Source organism: Takifugu flavidus, chromosome 2 (genome assembly GCF_003711565.1).
Source record: "Takifugu flavidus isolate HTHZ2018 chromosome 2, ASM371156v2, whole genome shotgun sequence".
NCBI classification, from domain to species: domain Eukaryota; kingdom Metazoa; phylum Chordata; class Actinopteri; order Tetraodontiformes; family Tetraodontidae; genus Takifugu; species Takifugu flavidus.
Window position 1 is genome coordinate 9,873,232 of NC_079521.1, and position 14,693 is coordinate 9,887,924.

At 51.5% G+C, this 14,693-nt stretch overlaps 2 protein-coding genes across 2 annotated transcripts; both read right to left on the bottom strand.

The window, feature by feature from the left end:
- Positions 1-541: 541 nt before the first annotated feature.
- Positions 542-3,867, bottom strand: LOC130518662 (zinc finger protein 319). The gene is made up of 2 exons (XM_057021437.1): positions 3,560-3,867; positions 542-2,612 (listed from the first exon to the last, which is right to left on the bottom strand). The coding sequence occupies exon 2, from the start codon at positions 2,469-2,471 to the stop codon at positions 708-710; it is 1,764 nt and encodes a 587-aa protein (XP_056877417.1). The 5' UTR covers positions 2,472-2,612; positions 3,560-3,867; the 3' UTR covers positions 542-707.
- Positions 3,868-4,748: 881 nt separating this feature from the next.
- On the bottom strand, positions 4,749-14,666 carry jph3a (junctophilin 3a). The gene is made up of 5 exons (XM_057021287.1): positions 13,207-14,666; positions 8,631-9,411; positions 8,382-8,506; positions 6,702-7,879; positions 4,749-6,607 (listed from the first exon to the last, which is right to left on the bottom strand). The coding sequence occupies exons 1-5, from the start codon at positions 13,586-13,588 to the stop codon at positions 6,527-6,529; spliced, it is 2,547 nt and encodes an 848-aa protein (XP_056877267.1). The 5' UTR covers positions 13,589-14,666; the 3' UTR covers positions 4,749-6,526.
- Positions 14,667-14,693: the final 27 nt, after the last annotated feature.

Genomic DNA, 14,693 nt, shown 5'->3' on the forward strand with positions numbered 1-14,693 from the left:
AGACAATCTATAATATAACAGAGTAGATGATGCCATGAATCAGTAGTCATAAATACAACATTGTGCAGGTTTAATTGCACATGTCAAGTGTTTGTATGGCATGATAGGTACGGGTTAGTTACCTACTGATACCTAGTCATTTATTTTAATACAAAGATGCAACAACACAGATGCCAGAGGACACGGGCTATACATTTTGCACATTTTCAATTTTTTTCTCCGTCTCTTTCTGGGGGTGTTTTCCTAAATAAAGCCAACCTAGAATATAATACAACAGTGACTTTAGAGTGTGATAAATACTCATGCACAAACAAATAATACTACCTAAGATCTAGTATGAGAAAAGATACTGCTGCACGAGCCAGCTGCGGCGTTTGGGTGGAGAGTCTCCAACGCCCCAGGTGGGAGGTCGGAATAAAAATGAAGAACTGAGGAAACGAAAAAGGCACATGCAAAAATCAACAGTCACGAAACAGACGATCACATGCAAACCACAGAAAGGTCCCGAAAAACTCGCAAGAAAACCCCAAAATAATCTGCCAGGGAGACTGGTCACAGCCCGTTTGACTCTCGCCGTCTCTCGGGTGAGCGATGACGAAATCGTGTTATCGGTACTAAAAATCGTGGCTCGGGAGCGCGTTCGGAGCTAAAGACGGGAGCGCCCAGGCGGCCGGGGTCTGTGGGAGCGCGACAAGAGCCGGTTCAGTTCACGGGATGCAGGGGGCCTCGGGGAAACTCTCGCCCTCGGCGGTGTGCTGGACCGTGTGCTCCTGCAGCGCCGCCAGGTCGACGAAGCGCTCGCCGCACCACACGCACTTGAACTGCGTCTCGCGCGAGTGCACGCTCTGGTGCTTGGCGAGGTGCTCGCGCTGCTTGAAGCTCTTGTCGCAGTTGGCGCACTTGAAGGGCTTCTCGCCGGTGTGGACCCTGCGGTGGCGCTGCAGCTCCGAGGAGTACCTGAAACGTTTCTCGCAGTCGGGGCACTTGAGCGGCTTCTCCCGCGTGGGGTCGCAGCGGTGCTGCACGAACTCCGACGACGACACGAAGCGCTTGTCGCACAGCGAGCACTTGAGCGGCTTCTCCGTGCAGTGAGAGTTCTGGTGGCGCTGCAGCGTGGAATTCTTTTTGTAGCCTTTGCCGCAAACGTCGCACTTGTAGGGCTTCTCCACCTCGCCGCCGCATTTGTGCCTCAGCAGCTCCCCCGACTGGCTGAAGGACTTCTGGCAGGACGCGCACTTGAAGAGGCTCTCCATGCCGTGGACCTGCTGGTGGTACAGCAGGTGGGACGGCTGGAGGAAGCCCTTATCGCACAGGTTGCACTTGAAGGGTCGATCGGCCGTGTTCTTGTGCGTGCGGCGGTGGCGCACGAGGGCGTACTGCTGTTTGAAGCTCATCTGGCACTCCTCGCACTGGAAGGGCCGCTCCTCGGAGTGGGTGCGCTCGTGCTGCCTCAGATCGGACGGGCGCTTGAAGCTCTTCCCGCAGGAGCCGCAGCGGAACGGCCTCTCGCCCTCCGGCTGGCACTGGTGGTGCAGGAGCTCGGAGGACTCCTTAAAGTGCATCTCGCACAAGTTGCACTTGAAGAGGTGCTCGCCCGAGTGCGCGTACATGTGCCGCACCAGGTGCGAGCGGTGCTTGAAGCTCTTCTCGCACACGGCGCACTTGTACGGCCGCTCGGAGCTGTGCGTGCGCTGGTGGTGCGCGAGGTGCGACGACTGGCTGAAGCTCTTGTCGCAGGTGTCGCATTTGTACGGCTTCTCGCCCGTGTGGACCCGTTCGTGGCGCGTCAGCTCGGACAAATGGCGGAAGGCTTTGTGGCACACTGAGCACTTGTACGGCCGGTCCGGCGCCGAGGCCTCGTACGCCTGAGGGGACGAGGCACCGATCGCTGCCCCGCCGCTGGACGTTTCCCCCGTGGAGGGCTGCTGGGGGTTGGCAGCCGTCGAGGTCGGGGTGACGTTCCCAGAACCTGGCCGGTACGTTTTCTCGCAGATGGAACATTTCATTGGGTTGTTGCCGTTGCCGTGCGAGTTGTGGTGTTGGGCCAAGGAGGTGAGCAGAGAAAAGCCCATCTTACAAACGCCGCACACGAACGGCTTCTGCTCCACCTGCACACACTGGTGCTCCAGGAGGTCGGTGGCCTGGCTGAAGATCTTCATGCACTGCGTGCACTGGAAGGACCTGTCCTGGTTCACCATGCACTGGTGCTCGTGAGGGTTGGCCAGGTGAGAGATGTCGTGGCCGCAGGCGCCGCACTTGTGCCCCCGTTCACCGCCCACCTGCATGGTGGGTTGCTGAGTCTGGACGGTGAGCTGCTGGCCGTGCTGCGGCTGCTGCATGGACGTGTCCGGCTGCAGGACGACGCCGTACACAGCACAGCCCAGGGAATTATCAGCTCCCTGGGGGAGTGTGTGCACAACGGAGGGTGGAGCCACTGCATGTTGCTGCTGCTGCTGCCACGCCTCTGTCATCCTTCCACTTCTCGTGCAAGGACCAAACAATCAGCAGAAGGAGGGGGGGTGTGACTACAAACGGAAGGAGGATGTTTGAGGAAGTTGTAGCCGAGCAATGCGGGGTTAACTGTTTACAATCCTGAGAGTTAGTGGCGAAACCTAGAGAGACACAGACACGTCAATGCATAAACTTCAAATTGGAACAAAACATTGTTGCACATGGTGTTGGCCTGACTGCAAAGGGGTGATAAACCGAAAGCGACTGCTCCCGTGAGCTCAGCTACACTCGGGCTGCTGCTGCAGAAGCGAAGCGGCGTCGGTGTAATGTGACAAATCTGTCAAATTCAGATTACGCGAAAAGAGAAGCGAAACAAGCCGCTGCTAAATGGCCCGAGCTACACCGCGACTGTTCGGGGGCAAAAGTATGCCCAAAGATCACTCCGTGCGAAGCAAAGGTGGCCGTAGTTTGCACGAAAATGCACGGACTATCAACTGTATTACAGGGTCTCTGAAAAGGGGTTTTATCGCGTCCAAAATTGGGCTCCGTCTATTTCCTGGCGGCGCAGAGCGGGGACGTAACGACTCTCAGCTGGGGAAAAAAGCCCAACCACAACGTAATAAAAGCGTAAAAAAGTCACCCAGGAGCTGTAGCTTCTGCTTTAATGGGGGCGTTTATTTCTCATCCACAACATTTCTAATGTGATTTTTGACTTCCATGATGTGGCTAAGCTTCGCTAGCTTGTGAGCTAGCGGCTAACCCTTAGCGAGCAGCTAACACTTCTCAACAACTGGATTTCCTTTCAGAAAATCAGATTTTTTTAAATAAAAAACAGTGTCCACAGAAAACCACATACCGGCCGGTCGGGCTTCGAAAAGAACGCGCTTAGGAACAAAGGTGAAACGAGGCCCGCGGTGTGCAGAAGCGTTGCTAAAGGCGAACCTCTAAGAAAGGCCACAATACGCTCAGCGGCTCGACGGGAGGTTCGTGAAAACGGACCCCAAATCAAACTAGGCCTCCTGCGACCTGCAGGGAAATTTCCATCTTTTGGGGCTAAGCCTCGCCAATCTGCAAATATCGGGTTTCGCAAAGAACCAGAGCTCCGTACCTCACTCCCGCTCCCTATCGATAGTTCCCAACACAGTCTCCTGGCCAGGTCGGCAGCCTTCGGCGCGTTTAGGGCTCGCAGGTCCGACGGTAGAGGGGATGCGGTGGAAGCCGGCCGCCATCCTCCCGCAGACGGATGGACACCGGAAACCGACACCCAGAGAGCTATCGCGGCGAAGAAGCAGCCACTACGGTCGCTCCATACCCGGGGGCCGAGCAGCAGACCCCAAAACCGGCAAAGAAAAAGATAAACCGCCCACAAAGTCTGAGTCTAATAAATACAAAGGCCAACACGAGCCTGTATGATATTAATGGGCGCGGTTCCGCAGCGGGCCGCTAGATGGGGGTGTTTCACCGAGTGTGTCGAGAAGCCTCACCTGTAAAAATGTTTCCAGAGATAAAGTAGTAAATGCACTATCTAATTTTATTAACGCTCTAGTTGTTCCATAAATATACAAACAAAAAATCTTTAACTCATTCTTTCTTGTTCCCACATAGATAAAGACATCGTTATGTTACTACACTGAAATTACGCCTTGAACAGAATAACGGGAGAACAAAAAGTTTTTCTTTCTTCCCTTTGTTGATCAACAGCATGTTGACTGTACAATTCCTCGAGTTTCCAGAAGAGGGAGACAGAGGCGCCGCAGGTTTGAATGCGCAAAAGGTGTGTCCTAGTTCCTGTTCTCATATGGGGAAACGGCTTAAACCACCTAAGTCGGAACTCGTATATGATTGTTAAAATAGCCCATGTTTGAGCTTCATTTTCTGACCAAAGCATCTGCCGAGCAATTAAGGCCCGTGATAATCCAGATTACCGTCTACAGATGGGTTCCTTTTAAGGGGACAGCCTGTGGAGGACCTGGCCTTCATGAGGATGGAAATCTGGGCCAGACCATCCAGCCTCTGTAGCGTTTCCTGTCAGTTGCTTCTGACCTTTTCGTAACCTTTTTGTTGAAACTCAGAGCTTCCTCTATGACTGAAAAGAATGTACTGAAATTTTAAAAAGGAGTTTCAATTCTAGCCCCAAAAAATACCAAGAAATCTTTGTGATCTGACGAGTTCTACCTGTAATGTCTTCCTGTTTAATGTCTGTTTTTGTGGCTCTAAATGACATTCAGTGAACCTTCAAACGTCGCCTTCAAAGGTCAAAAGCCCCCCGCCATCAGAAAAAACGAGACCACAACACGTTCATTTCAAACATTTCATTATTTTCTCCACATTAACTTCGAAACAACCTCATAAACCAAAGAGTAAGAAAGAGCATGCTCAGGCATGCAATGATGTCACAACATGATGATGCCACTCAGTGCGAAGTATAAAACATACAGTAGCAGTTTCTTTTTATATATATAATTTTATGTATCATTCATAAACTCAGGACATTTCAGTTATCCACGGAGAGTTTAAAAGCGAGCGTATATTTATTTATTTATTTATTTTTTACATTGCTCTCCGCGTCTCAAGTAGCCTTGTGTTTGTCGGATTAAGAGAGAGACGAGAGGGAGAAGGTCACGAACTGACACCAGATTGAGCAGGCGTAACAAACATGCTGGAAATAAAAGAAATAAATAGAAACTCATCCGGCCCAAAAATAAAATAAAATAAAATAACAAAAAGTGTCTGGAAATGACACCGTAAAAACCCTATTTTTCCCTTTTTGACTGGCTCAAAAGGGTCGGGGACTTGGGGGAGAGTGAGAGACAAAACAGTGCATGCCATTTTCAGGGCAGGTGGGCGATGATGGGGGGGAAGGGGGGTGGCCGCTCTCAGGCCACCTCCACACTAAAGATTTCATGACAGAATAAGCTCAGGTGAGCAGGATGGATGTGATCATACGCCGAGCCGGGTGGACCTGTCTGGCCTTTAAAGGGCTTTAAAGGGGTTAAAGGGGCGGGGCCTGCAAGGGTCAAAGTGTCACCTAATGAAAAAGATCAAATGAAACGCGTCTATTCACAAATAAAGAGCTTGAATTAAACCATTTCTACGTGAAGCCAGATCCATTTCTACGGGTTAAGGTGGACACGGCCTTGGTGTCGTCTCCTCTCGTGTTTTACGGCGGTCAGATGTGGACAAAGAGCCTGAAGATGAATAAATAGGAGGCACTCAGCATTCTCTCTGTCTCTGCTAAAAGTAAGAAACTGGAATAATAATGACACATATACGTATATATCAGTGGTTATAACATAACAGTCTCGAGGCTGTACAAAGGGGCGTGGCTGAGTTCTCGTCAGCAGTTCCGTGCTCATGTGTTCCTGTGGCTTCACACTACGATCACTTTAGGAAGTCCATAAATGTCTGGACTGGTGCCGCTCACGCTAATCTGAACCGGACGTGGCGTCGTGTCGGAGTGACGAACGGGACGGCGTGCGTACAAACGTGTGGACGGAAAAAACAGGTGATGTCACAGGGTTTGCAAATGCACTTTTAAATCTCCACGCAAGCCTCATGCAATGGCTGTGCGGGCCTGGAAAAACGGAAAGAACAGAAGAGAGGAATAATGGCGGAGCCCTTTAAAATGGATCTACTCTTGCAGCATAGTTCTGGAGCGCATAGTGCCGTTAATGATGGTGGGTGGGGCCCGAAAAGCAAAAAAAAGGGCTGGAAAGGGGGCTTTACTCCTCAGCACGGAGCGTGTAAAACATGGGTTTTAGTCTCCTGAGACTGATGGAAAAATGGGAAAATGTGTCATCTCCAGTCCGTTTAAACCCCCACCCCCCCATTTTTTAAAGCTGCATTCGTCAACATTTTGTTTTTTTACAAGCTCAAAAGAAACCATTTGCATGAGGAGCTCTCGAAGAAACGTAGGTGGGCTTCATCGGCGGGGAGAAGACCAGGAGCGATGACAGGAATCCTCTCGCTGGGGGGCCACGTGCTCTGGCCCAACAGGCAGAATGTTGGTCTCAGCAGTAATAATAGAATATACTGTAGATATCAAGAAGTCTGACAAGGTGGAACCTGTAGAAGCCTAAATAAAGAAGTGGATGAAAAGAATGGCTACTCCAATATTGAGTAAAATGACCATAACCACCAGGATAGAGCTGGAGCCCTGAAACACAACAGAAGAAGACGTTAGTTCGTGCTGCACCACAGACGCGCGAGGACGTAAAGACGGAGGACGGCAACCGTCTGAGCCCACTCACTGAGTTTGGTTTGAGGGTGAGAAGCTCTCCTTCCTGCTCCAGAGCCACAGGCTGAGACTTTAGGGGTGGGGAGAGGGTGAGGTCCCTGTGCAGCGGCCACTCCTCCAGCTCTGCCCCCACATTCAGGTTGTCCAGCATCTGCACCGAGTCCACCGACCCCTCTCTGACCGGCCGCAGGCCCCGGAACCGTAGCCTGCTGCTCTTGGGGGCCGGCGACTCCTGGCCCAGCCCCCGAGACGTCTGCGAGTCCACGCACTGAAGCCTCATGTCCACCGTGTACTCTTCCGTGCGCTCCTCATCGTGCCCCGTCAGGCGAGAGTGGGCGGGGCTCCACCTGAGCGCGCTCTCGGTGGTCCAGCCCCGCGTGAAGCCGTCCCGCTTTTCGGCGTGCTCGCTCAGCTTGTGGTTGGGAAGGTTGTGCTGCTTCGGGTTGTGGTTGGAGGAGACGTGGTCCTTCGCATTGTGATTGGACGCGATATAATCTTGGGGCTTGTGATTGGAAGCGTGCTCAGAAGTCTTGTGATTGGACGTGTTGTGTTCCGAGCTCTTGTGATTGGACAGAATGTGCACCTGCGGCTTATAGTTGGAAGAAGGGTGCTCGCAGAGCTTGTGATTGGTGGAGTGATCCCATGTTTTGTGATTGGAGGAAGAGTACTCCCTCGATTTGTGATTGGACAAGGCATGTTTGGAGGGCTTTTGGTTGGAATGCTCCCATGTTCTGTAGGACTTGTGATTGGTTGAGGCCTTTTCTCTTGGTTTGTGATTGGACAGTGGGGCTTGCTCGTGGCCGTTGATCTGGCCCTCCTGCTCCTCTAGAAGAGAGGGGGTGGTAGAGCGGCTGCTGCCCCCTCGCTCTGGATAAGGGTCATCAGTCCAGCTGTTAGCCCCTCCCCTCAGGACATCTGTAGCCCGCCCCTCCACCAGCACCTGGATCTCCGCACCACCTTGGTCGTCAATGGCGCTCTGGCGCATGAAGCAGGCGTTTCTGGGCCGATGGGCAGATTTGGGGGGGCTGTAGGGAGGTGAGGTTGGCACGCTCAGTATGGGGCTGAGTTCAGGCGTGACAACCGGCGGCGTGGTGTCAGGAGTACACAACTCTGGACTTTCTGTTTCCGTGGAGATCACCTCGTGGTCTTTGTCCTTGGTGTCTTGATGCTTTGGCCTCTGACATTCAAGCCCTGAAAACAGTTGGAGAACAGCAGCAGTGAAGTTTGGCACGTGTGTGTGCATGTGTGTGTGTGTGTGTGTGTGTGTGTGTGTGTGTGTGTGTGTGTGCATGTGTGTGTGTGTGTGTGTTATTAGCTATATGGTGTAACAAAGGTGCAAACTGGGTCCTGTGCCAACAGACGCTGCAGGCTCACGGAGGAGTTCAGTCTGAATATGAATCGTATGAGTTTACCGTGAGATTTAAGGACATTTCTAAATACTGAGAGTGGTCGAAGCCACAAAATTCTTTACCTTTGAACTATGGTCACTATGGTTTTACAGATTTCTTAATTTGGTCAGTCCTTAAAACTGGCATGCTTCTCATTTCAAACTCACAACACTCACAACTACATTAGCGTTGTTGCTCTTTTGCTTCGTGATCCTGACTTGGATCATTTACCTGCAAGAATCAGCAGCAAAAGCTGAAGTTGAATGTGATGAAACCAGACACGCTTCTGTTTACCGAGCACTCACCGTTCCCGTAGATGTGAAAGGATGGAGAGAGCTCTTTGGCAGCGATGCGGGCCAGGCGACACTCCTCCAGGGCCTTCTGCGCAACTCCTTCTGCTGCCTCCGCCTTCCCACGAGCGTGGCTCATCCTGAACAGGCAAAAACAGGTGGTCGACCTCATCAATGAAGTAGCAGGATCCAGGCGGCGATTTAAGCCAAATCTCCTCTTTTAAAACCAGTGAAGGCAAGACGCCGCTGCTTCCTCGCAGTTACCTTGACATGGCGATCTCGACTTTCTTTTTGGCGATGTCGGCAGCCTTCTCGGCGGCCTCCATGGCTCGGTCCACCTTCTCTCGGATCTTACTGGCCCTCAGCGGGATCAGGTTCTTGCGCTTTCCACTCACCAACACGTTGTGCTTGTACTTCCCCTCCTCTTTGGTGCCATCAGGGAAGGTGGTGCATCCGTATCCGTGCCTCTTGTTCCCCGCCCACTCGCCTTCGTAATGCAGGCCGTCCGAGCGCCGGCTCACGCCCCAGCCGGCCCTCTGGTCGCTCCGCCACTCCCCAGCATACATTTCAGTGACCGTGGCGTCCACGGGGGCGCCCTGCTCGCTCTCGCTGGCGTTGGAGTGAATGTCGGACGCGGCGGAGCTGACAGTGCTCATCCCGGCCTCGCTGCAGAACGAGCTCTGCTTGCTGAGCTGACTGGCCAGCGAGCTCTTAGACTCCGAGCGGCGCAGCTTCAGGCCGCTCAGGATGGACTGACGGAAGCGGCCTTTCCTCTTCCTCTGACGCTCGGCATCGCTCGGCACCGTCAGGGCGAAGCCGCCGCGTCCAACCGGGCTCCCCGCCAGACCCGCAACCACTCCGTCTGTGGCTGTAGTGGCGCTGTTATCCTCCAGCACAGCAGGGGGGCCGTGGCTGTGCTCTGAGCGGAGGGAGTTTATGGATGTCCGGAGAGGGAAGAGGATGACAGCCGCCATGCCGTACGGCACGCTCTGCCGCACGCCATAGCCGTGACGCATCCCGCCAAGCCATTGGCCCTGGTAGGTTCCTGGTGGAGACAGGAGACACCGAGAGTTACCAGGAGTTTTTTCAGAAATATCTCCAACGGTTCCTGAAAAACTGTGTCAGGTCAAAGGAACAAGCTGAAAACTCCACAAAAGTCGGTGCAGTAAAGTTGTTTTCTGTCGTCTGGGCACCTTTTTCTCTCCGATGTGATGCTGCTCAGCAGTTTCTCTCCTTCCCGACCTCTTTATCAGTATTGGGGCCACGGGGAGGTGCTGGAGCGTATCCCATGTGCATGTGGGCGGAGGCAGGGTACCCCTGAACGAGTCACCCTATGTGAACATTTGGGGGTTTGCTACCTTGCTCAAGGGTGCTCTGAAGGTGTCCTAGCCACACCCCCTGCCACCTGAACACCTTCCATGTTTGTCTACACCGAGCTTGAACCAAGAACCCTCCGCTCCTCAGCCCAGTCCCGTACGGCCTGAGCCAGCACCAACAGGTCTGTGAGGTTATTGGTTATGAGGGCCAGCAGGGCTCTGCTCACTGGGCAGAGTCCAGGCTGTCACATGGACACCTGGCGCCCACCCTTCAGACCACGCCCCCTAGCACGGGGAGCAAATCCTGCAGATCAGGCAGAGGAATGTCCATCCCCACCGACCAGGGAACTTAGTGAGGAAACTGGAGTTTTCTCTGCGCTCGTTCGTTCGTTCTACCGAATGATTCCAAGCAAACGACCACAAATAAGCCGAATGTTGCTGCCGTACGTGCGGTCACGTCTCTAATCTGATGAGCCGGTGTGCAGGATTTATCCCCGGACTGATAAAACCCTTCTAACAGCTGCTGACTTTTTAAATCTGCACCGAAACGCTGGCGATCACACATCAGCGCCGTCAAACTGAAATATTCATCAGACGCTCTGCAGGATGAGACGTCCGTCATTGCTGAGCAACGGAGTCACGCGCAGCCGGGAAGCATTTTACAAAGTGCATCTGCAACAACAGCGGACTCTGGAAGACATATTTAACTTCTAAACTGTCCACGTGGTGAAATCTGACCAAGATCTGGTCGATCTGGTAGATGTAGTGTGAGGAGGAACTGGGGGTGACGGGCGGGAGGGAGAGAGGAACCAATTTATCAATGAAATCCAGGTATTAGTGATAGTTCTTGGGTGGGTTTCGCCCCTCAACGTTGGTCACTGTGATGTTCTGATGGAATGATCCTTCCTGAAGGCATCAGGGGAGGATTCCCAGGAGAGGCTCTGCCCATCTCCCCCCCTCTGACCCTCCTCACCTCTGTGGCCGACTCATGTTTCAGACAGGAAACTCCGGTTCACAGTGTGTGTGTGTGTGTGTGTGTGTGTGTGGGGGGGGGGTTAGTACCAAGGCAGACGTTATGGCAGCTCTTCTGATCTGGATTCTGTCATCAGCCTGAAGCTCAACCAATTGCTCTGATTTATAGATGAATCATGGAATCAGAGTTTGATTCAGATCAAACATGAATTCATTTTGCAGAATTTTGGTTAAAATTAAATATCCAAAATAATATACATATTGTTTAGAAGGTGTTTAGAATATGGTGCTGATCTCAACACCTGCTACACTGCTAATCTAAAAAGTACAATTCTTACCCTCCACATGAGTGTCGTCGGGCTTATTTATAGACCAGGTAACGCCAGTTGTTTGTTATTTTTGGAGGAAAGCTTATTGAATATCTTTTATGATTCACTCCCTGTAATAGGCTTTTTCATATTTCTCCTTCCTGGTCTGATTACATCCCAAGTCCCCTGATTGCGCTCCTGTTTTTGAATCATCGCTTCAATATTGAGTCATATATATTGTGAATTACGACAGTTTTCATGGATGTCGCGTCCACACGACTCCAGCAGCGCCTGAAACGCTTCAAATCAACCTTTTGCTCCTGAAAAATGTATAGAAAAAGTGGAAATCTGATTAATCACGGGGGTATAAGTGAAACATTCCTATTTCACCAGTTCCGAAATGCACGTGTCCTTTTCTCTACGTCTGGTTTGACTCAGCGAATTATTTGACAAAATTTAAACCACTTAATTTTGTTAAGTGCCGCAGCGTCCCAGATCTTTCCCACACATTATTCCAAACAAACCTCCATAATCCCAGTCATGCACTAGTCTTGAACTGAGGATTTACAGACATAATCCTGAAAACTGACACTGGGAGCTACACATCTTTTACCCAGACCCACTGAACCACTGACAGAGAGAAGGAAAGGCATAGTTTTAAGACTGTAATTGAAATTCTAAGCTAAAGTTGTATCCTAGAACACGTAAATTATAATAAACAACTACAGCAAACCAATAAAAAGGGTATTCCTGTCCTCCAAAAGCTTCCTTTTAGCCTTTTCCTCCTCTTTTATATCAGGATTTGCTGCTCCTGAACTGGGCGCTGTCCAGGGTCCTGAATGCCAGGTTTGGGCTGGGATATCATTTGATCATTTGATTAAGTGTTCCTCTTCTGTTGACAGAGACTGTGTGTGTGTGTGTGTGTGTGTGTGTGCATGCGCGCCAGCATGTGCGCGTGTCCTGCACATTTATTGGGTTATGGAAAATGTGTCAGCTCGTGCGTGCTATATTCATCTGTCGGTGGTTTTCCATGTGAGCAGAGCGGAGGAGGTGGAGCTGTTGGTTTTCCGAGGTGGCTTTTTGACTTCAGAGCTGATGCAGCTCCAACACAAACGGCCAGAACATTAAAAACGGACTTGAAAATCTGCCCCCCTCCGCCCCCCCCTCCTCTGTAAACACAACATTGCATTTATGAATATTTTACCAACATTGTTCACAATGTTTCCACCTATTTCAGAGAAATTTGAAGGTTCCTTAATCTGGAGAAATAAATACTAACTATATGATTTCAGGATCAATAAATCAGTGAATTGATTTGGTTAGGGTTAGTAAATCTCTGTTTGTGTTGTTGTGTTCACGTCGGCGGTGCTCTGCACACAAACCTCTGAAGTCTGGAGAAAAACACGCAGCAGAGAGCCAATGAGGGAGCAGAAGCGTCACCAGGTGATCCCTGGTGACATGCTGACCCGCTGTCTCTGCGTCACCATGGCGACAGAGGGTGTGCTGCAGTGAGGAGTGGAGCGCTGGTGTGTTTTTATACTTGTGTTTCTGCTTTACCCTGAGTGTAACTGGAAGTGATGGTCAGGTTTGGTTGATGATCCCTTGTTCTGGTCATTTTGGATCTTTTCCACATTAAATCTCTGCTTTATTTTAATGCTACGCTGTCTGTTTGTGTTACTTATTCTGGTCTTTTTTATTCACAAATCACCTTTAGCTTTGGGTTTTTGCATTGATCTCCTTTTAGACCTCACGTTTTAGTCACCTTGCCGACTTTCAAAGGTGTGTTTTTCCTTGTTTTTATCTCCTGTTATTTTAGTTCCACATGTTGAATAGATCCATTTATATTGATTATTAGATAACTTGATTACTGCGAGTTTATTAAACCCAGAGGAAAATTTCAGCCGCTTTGCAGCTACAAGCTGTGACTCTTTTGGCTTCTTTGGTTTCTACGTCTTCGGTGCCGACAGTGGAGAACAGAAGAGTTCTGCGAGTCGATCAACAGATCCATGTTGACTTCCTGCCCCCGGGGCCTCCTCAGCCCATCGGGCCCTTCCCGGTAGGCCTGCTCAGAAATGCAGCAATGCGCGTGGATCTGACCTACATGTTATTTATGTAGCCCGTATTGGAAACATGTGACAGTGTATTTTAGCAGCAGCTTCAGTAAGCAAGTTGCTCCACTTTCAGGCTGGAAATCAGTTGTTACACTGTTAATTTTGGTGTGAAGGGGCTGAAACGGATCCTTACCTCCATCAGAGTAGGTTTCTGTCCCGTATCCATCCTGCAGACCATTGCTCCACGTCCCCTCATACCGGGCCCCGCTGACCGTGCTCTCCAGCTGCCCGTAACGACCTTTGAACCCCTGAGTCCACTCCCCTCTGTACTCCCATCGGCCTTTGCTCTCCACGCCGATGCCGTGCCGTTTGCCCTGCGCCCAGGTACCCTGGTAGCTGTTCCCACTGGGCCACGTGTACACACCCAGGACCTCAAAACCATGACTCCAGGCACCGGCGTACTCCCCCTGACCCTGGGGTCCAGTGCAGACCCCACGTCCATGGGCCTTACCCTGCTCCCACCCCCCGCAGTACGACCCCCCATCATCAAAGTCAAACCTGCCTCCAGTGGACATGCATGAAACAGGTTTTGGCAAATCCTTAGAATGTCAAGGAAAAAAAAGACGATAAAAAGAAGAACAAGGGCCTGGTCTCACTCAGGGGGAGAAACCAGGGAGGAGGCCTCAAGTGGATCAGGTAGCACGAAGGTGCAGGGGTTCCACTCCTGCTCTCCTGCTGCGTTTGGGATGTCCAACAGCCAGCTCCTTGTTTTAAAATTCGGAGACGCGTCACCAAACAATGGAGAAGCAGTCTAAGCCTCAGCGCTGGTTCTACAGTGACGAACGTCGCTGCTGAACATGCCGCTTCCCATGGGCATGTGGGCTCAGAGTGCTTCTCATCCTTCTCCTCCTCCACTTCCTCCTCCACCTTCCCACTCCGTGTAGCCGCACAGGCCAGCGAGGCTTCCTGTCCAGTCGCTTCCGACTCAAACGGGACCCACCAGACGGGAGAGGCCTAGGCTTTTTCAACCGGTCCCGGAGGCCCACAGAGCAGCAGTCGTGGCGGCCGCGACCAAACTCAATCAGACATCACAGCATCCCCACATCCCTGCCGCACCTGCACACAGCCAGGGAGGCAGGACAGCGCTGCCGCCGCAGCCTTACGGCATTAAAATTTAAATGACGGGAGAAGAACCGAGGGAAGTTAACGATGATTCTGTGTAGCGTTAGCCCGGAAACAGGCGATTCCGGGCTAACGCTCAGAGAGACACAAACATAGCGGCAGGAGCCTCGACAGACATCAAGAGAGCGAATATCTCTCCTCTCTGCTCGCCGCTGATTGGAAGATGAGGCGCTCTCCTCTCCAGGAAGATGAAAACAGCAGCAGAAGAAAATATAAATTATTCCTCTCTTCCGCCTTGTCCTCCGCGTCCCAGCGTTTGCTAAAATCTGGATTGTTGTTGTATCTCAATTCCACCAAGTCATCTGTCCTCTCTTTCGGCCTTGCTCTCTCTCCCTCTCTCTCTCTAAAATCTGCTCATTACAGGACTGTTCTACCCCAGCCAATACCCCTCCCCCACACGCATGCACGCACACACACACAACACACACTCCTCTCAGCTCTTAAAGCGATAGAGACGAAGGGATGGTGGAATAGCTGGCTGCTCCCCCCGGTGGGGAT

Bases quoted from the DNA above. Each gene is read 5' to 3' on its own strand.
- LOC130518662 (XM_057021437.1), bottom strand. From the start codon at position 2,471: ATGACAGAGGCGTGGCAGCAGCAGCAGCAACATGCAGTGGCTCCACCC.
- jph3a (XM_057021287.1), bottom strand. From the start codon at position 13,588: ATGTCCACTGGAGGCAGGTTTGACTTTGATGATGGGGGGTCGTACTGC. The intron at 8,507-8,630 runs GTAACTGCGAGG...TTGCCTGTTCAG, and splicing joins GTCGAGATCGCCATGTCAAG to GATGAGCCACGCTCGTGGGA. The intron at 7,880-8,381 runs GTGAGTGCTCGG...AACTGTTTTCAG, and splicing joins CTTTCACATCTACGGGAACG to GGCTTGAATGTCAGAGGCCA.